We start from the raw sequence: 5,645 nt of genomic DNA, 5'->3' as shown, positions 1-5,645 counted from the left end.
CCAAGTCTTTGAACAATCACATCTATGCATACCTGCATAGACACGTTGGCATACCACAAAAAGAAACAATAGAATCATTCTACTGCTAGGGATATTCAAGTGACACTTATAACCACAACAATCCTTTCAATTGTCATGAAACACTTGTGCAGACATAATAAAATAATGCTTAACCTTCTAGCTTTGCTATATCCTATCAAAAAGATTTTTAAAATTGGAAATCAAGATTTGCTACAGACAGGATATTCACAATTCAAGCTGCTGCTAATATGTAAGATGGAACAATGATAATCTTTTAGTTCACTATTTTTGTAGCATACCTTTGCTTTATACTTCTCGTCCTGTGAGTATCACATAGCATTAATGCTGATGAATGGCCTGCACATCTTTTTTCTTTGCTAATATAGAATGATGTATGTCTTCCTTATACATCAAGTCAGTTACAATGTTGATGAATGGCTTGCAGAAATATAGAATGATGTTACAGTGAGTTATGTACTCGCGAAAATGTCCTGAGCAGCATTGGGTATTCCCAATATAAGAACTATTATCCAAGGTTAAATTAGACATACAACATTTCTGCCTTTCCCTTCCATTATAAATTTATTCCTAATCTTTAATGTTTTCTCTTTATCTCAATTTATTACAGGAAAAATATGAAGAAATATTACGGGAAAAAACAACCTCTCAATCTGATATTGATCAATGTGAAGCATACTACCAAGCTGTCGGGGGAGAAAAGAAGAAAAGAATATACGGTCTTGGATCTGAAGCAAAAACTTACTACGGGCAGAATCTTTGTGCCTCATCATCTGTAGCAACTTCAGTTTCTCAATCAACATCGACAAGAAATATGGATGTGTTTGTGAAGGAAATGATTCCTGCCCTTACTAATCATTTTCTTTCGGTTATTATGGAGCGGCTACAACAACTGGTTACTCCCATTGACAAGCCATCACTTGTGACACCCATGGTACCTCCTGCTGCTGCTACTAATGAGGACGAGGTTGATCCCTTAGTTTCAAGTGATGAGGGTATCCCTTAATTAGTCTCCTTTAGCTTTAATTTTTGGATGTTTGTGTTTTTGAAAAGTACAAATTGTCTGATAACAATAGTTGATGACTTGCATTTGATGTTTTGCAGTGAAAGTATGTGATTAGGATTTTGCTATCTACAGATTTTGAACCCTCTAAATATTATTTTATATGAATGTTTGTTATTTTAGAGGTATTTAGTAATTGTTATTAATTTATTTCAGCAATGTATATTTAAAATAAAAAAATTAAATTATTTTACAAGAAAATTTTTAGCAACAAATTTAATGACGATTTGGTCGTTGCTATGATAAAATTTTGGCGACGGATTAGCAACGGAACATTTTAGTGGCAAATATGCTGGCTTAAATAAGAAAATATTTTGTGACAGATTAGTGACAGAAATTCCGACGCGAAATTATTTGAAATGATGAAATTAATGATGAACTTAGCAACAAATATTTTTGCGATGGATTAGTGACGGAAATTTCATCGCGAATTTATTTGAAATGACGAAATTAATTATGAAATTAGCAACGAACTATATAAGTATAACGACGGAAGAGTCCGTCACTACAGTTGCGACGGACTAAATTTTTCGTCGCTAAGAGATTACTAACGAGCGAAATACTAACAGCCAAAAATCCGTCGCAAATCCGGTTTAGCGACGGAATACCATAGATTAGTGACGGATTTCGTCAGTCGCTAAATGCTATTTTTTTTGTAGTGTATATAGTATTATATGATGAATATATATATATATATATATATAGTATGAAGTATGATGATGATATATAGTAATTATAATTATAATTATAATTATTATAAATAGATGGTTTTATATAGTGCGTTAAATTTATTTTTCTTAAGCAATTTTTTTTAATAAATAAAGGTAAATTGTCGTTTTATTTCTCTAAAAAAAATAGATAGAAGTAGAATAGAAAATAGAATATAATAGAAAGAAATAGAAAGTAGAAATAGAAAATATAATATAAAAGAAAGAAATATTAATTAGCCCCACGTGGCAATTTTTGATTGGTTTGGTAGTAATTGAGAAACCACCACTTCTATAGTATGATGATATTATATAAAAGAAAGAAATATTAATAGAAAGAAATAGAAAGTAGAAATAGAAAATATTATATAAAAGAAAGAAATATTAATTAGCCCCATGTGAACCAAAAAATAATAATAAAATAGATAGAAGTAGAATAGAAAATAGAATATAATAGAAAGAAATAGTAAATATTATATAAAAGAAAGAAATATTGATATTAATAGAAGTGAAGGGTAATGTTGTCAAAGACACAATAATTTGGTAGTATTGAGGACTCACACTTAATATAAAAGAAAGAAATATTAATAGAAAGAAATAGAAAGTAGAAATAGAAAATATTATATAAAAGAAAGAAATATTAATTAGCCCCATGTGAACCAAAAAAATAATAATAAAATAGATAGAAGTAGAATAGAAAATAGAATATAATAGAAAGAAATAGAAAGTAGAAATAGTAAATATTATATAAAAGAAATAAATATTAATATTAATAGAAGTGAAGGGTAATGTTGTCAAAGACACAATAATTTGGTAGTATTGAGGACTCACACTTATTAAATAGGATTATATATAAATAAATTGTCACGACCCAAAAATGGATGTGATGGCACTCGTCGTATCCCACCAAGACAAGTCAGCCTAAAACCCAATCATTTCGATAAAGTGCGAAAATAAAACAAAGCTCAATAATAATTACTATTACGAAAACAAGTCGACTTAATTCAATCCCCAAAACCTGGTTGTCACGTGCACAAGCCTCTAATGTAGATACTAGAATTGAAATAAAATACGCAAGTCTCAAATGACGTTGTCTTTCAAGTAAAAACAAATCATAAACAGGAGTAAGAAGGTTCGCTGAGATGACAAACAGCTACCTCTCAGATTTCCACAGAAAGCCTCGGAAACGAAGAGAATGGAAGGTATCACGAAGATCCGGGCTCTTAACCTACAAAAAATTGTAGAAGCAAGGGGGTGAGTACCAAACCACACGGTACTCAACAAACAAACCTCTAAACACAAGCTAAGGGAACAGAATACGGGTACTCCTTACACCCCATCCTATCCTCCATAACTACAACCTGCATAAAACCAGCCCAACCTAACAATTCATAGTTTACAAAGCATACAACTCAACAACAACACTCTAACAGATTATATGTTCTCAATAACAAGTTTCACAGAAAGGCACTCACAAGATCAGCAACACACCAGATCAAGTTCATCAATAATAAAAAGGTGCAATGCAATGAAATGCAATGTCAAGTATAGTGATGCATGTCTGACCTAATGATACACACCCGCTGTCTCTCAGTCCCGGATCCATGGGGGATATATCTGTCCATGCATCCATCGCGGCGCGCGATACGTCCCTCGAAATATAATATCCGTCGCGGCGCGCGACACCTCCCTCGAAATATAGTATCCATCGCGGCGTGCGATACGTCCCTCGAAATAGTACATCCTCTTTAGTTTCTTATTCTTTCTCAATGCACATAACACTTATCACAACCATGTCTCAGAACAATGCAAATGACATGTTCATACAAATAATGAGGAGATGACCATTTTCATAACATTGCACAGATCACAACAACACAATCATGATACAACTTCAACAATGATTCAACAAGTCTTTCAAACAATTCTCAACACATCACACAAACAATTGATCACATTACTCCCAACCATACACCACAAGGAAATACACGAATTCCATACGCTTAACAAGGGTTTAGAAATCCACTTGCCTCAAATAACCGAACAATCACTCCAAGACTTGAGCCTTCCCTTTTCTTTGAGCTTCCAATTCAATGCAATCTATTCAAGTACATACTCACAATAAGATTTCGAAACTAATAACACTCACATTATTATGTGGTTAGCCTTGACCTAAAAGCTCGCTAGACTTTATAATTAAGTTTGTAACTCTTGATGCCAATTAACATTTTACTTAGTACTATACATATAATATTTAATTACACATATCAACCTATCAACACTTGAATCATAATATAATAACCACAATATAAAATTTAAATCGAATTGATTTAGGAACAATAACTCTTTTTTTTTCCTTTGACACCCTTTTATTCTAGTCAATGATTAGCTCATTATGGCCAATCCTTGGCCCACCATTCCTATTAATTTTCCCAAAACAAAATCACAACCCATTTTAACAAACATACGTAAATAATATATGCCTATCTCTATACCAGAATGGAAAGAAATGTATCTTCGCATATATGTATTGAATACGCATATATCTATATATACATATAAAAATCCCTAACGTCTTAAACCCAGTAACCCTCTAAAATGATACTATATAATGATTTCAATGGCAATCATTGCCAATCATCACATCTTAATAACCAACAAATTTGGTAACAATTAATAATAATAACCATAGTGCACTGTACCAAACCAACATTATTATAATGTAATATGCCAGTAACTATCCTTATTTTTATATAAAGTAATTAATGTATGCCTACCAAGAATTGAAGATGGCCGAAACGTGTATCTGCAACTCTTTTTCCTCTTTGATCGATGTCGCGGCTAGGTTAGGTTATTCCTCTTCCTTTTTCTTGTGTGTTTTCTGAATCTTCTTTATTTCTAAATTAATTATTTATTAAAACTGATAAAAATTCTCTAACTTATTTTTAACACATGGCCCTAATGGTATAGGGTCTTAAATAAAAGATCACTTTAGCCCACTAACTATCGATTAATTAACTCAAGTTAAACGAATAGTTCAAAATTTCTAAAAATGACATTCTGGGTCATCACATAAATACTCAACTTGTAGAAAATAATTGTAATAATCTATGCCCCAAAGTTCAACTATATAAAGACTTCCTTTTCTGATTTATTTTACACATCAAAATTTTCAATAATACTTCTATCTCTATATTACAAAATATTTTTTTTAAAAAAATGGGTCTAAAAAGGAAAGTTGATTTCAGAAACAGAAATAAAAGGTTGTAAGGATTTATTTCATGAAATATTTTGTGAAAAACCACACCATCTTCCAAATGTTGTACCACAAACTATTAAGCAGTCGATTTACATGAAGGCGATTGGGGTACCGTTGGCTCAATTGTTAACTGGAACTATACTATCGATAATATTTTCTAATCATATTTTTTTTAATTGAATCGTGTGTTCACTATTATTTATTTTGATTAGCGATTATTTATAACAATTTCTCTATTTATAATCGAAAAGTAGGACTATTCTTCCTCCCAATTAGCCTAATTTTAAAAGTAGGCATTTGTAGTTGACCTTGGAATGGAACAAATATAGTTAACTAAAATTTACTTCAAAATATTAGAAATAAAAAGATAAATAAAAAATTAGAACTCGATTATTATGAATAAATTTTTTATTTGGCTAAAACAATAAGCTCTAGCAAATATGTTTAAAAATAAATTTGGCCCGGAAAATAAATAAAATACAGATGCTCGGTTATAATAAATAATCATTGCATCTAAATAAAAAGTAAAATTAAATACACAAATCAAATATTATTTTGGACAAATACTTCAAAAATA

At 30.9% G+C, this 5,645-nt stretch overlaps 1 protein-coding gene across 1 annotated transcript; it reads left to right on the top strand.

Annotated features, from left to right (window-relative positions):
• Window positions 1–493: 493 nt before the first annotated feature.
• LOC125869946 (uncharacterized) lies at window positions 494–1,045 on the top strand. Its single transcript, XM_049550337.1, has 2 exons — window positions 494–526; window positions 650–1,045. The coding sequence occupies exons 1-2, from the start codon at window positions 494–496 to the stop codon at window positions 1,043–1,045; spliced, it is 429 nt and encodes a 142-aa protein (XP_049406294.1).
• The last annotated feature ends 4,600 nt before the right edge of the window (window positions 1,046–5,645 follow it).

This window comes from Solanum stenotomum, chromosome 7, assembly GCF_019186545.1.
Source record: "Solanum stenotomum isolate F172 chromosome 7, ASM1918654v1, whole genome shotgun sequence".
Taxonomy (NCBI): Eukaryota; Viridiplantae; Streptophyta; class Magnoliopsida; order Solanales; family Solanaceae; genus Solanum; species Solanum stenotomum.
This window is presented reverse-complemented; position numbering and strand designations above follow the sequence as displayed.

Coding starts and splice junctions, on each gene's coding strand:
- LOC125869946 (XM_049550337.1), top strand. CDS start 494: ATGTACTCGCGAAAATGTCCTGAGCAGCATTGG. Junction 527..649: donor AATGTCCTGAGCAGCATTGG/GTATTCCCAATA, acceptor AATTTATTACAG/GAAAAATATGAAGAAATATT.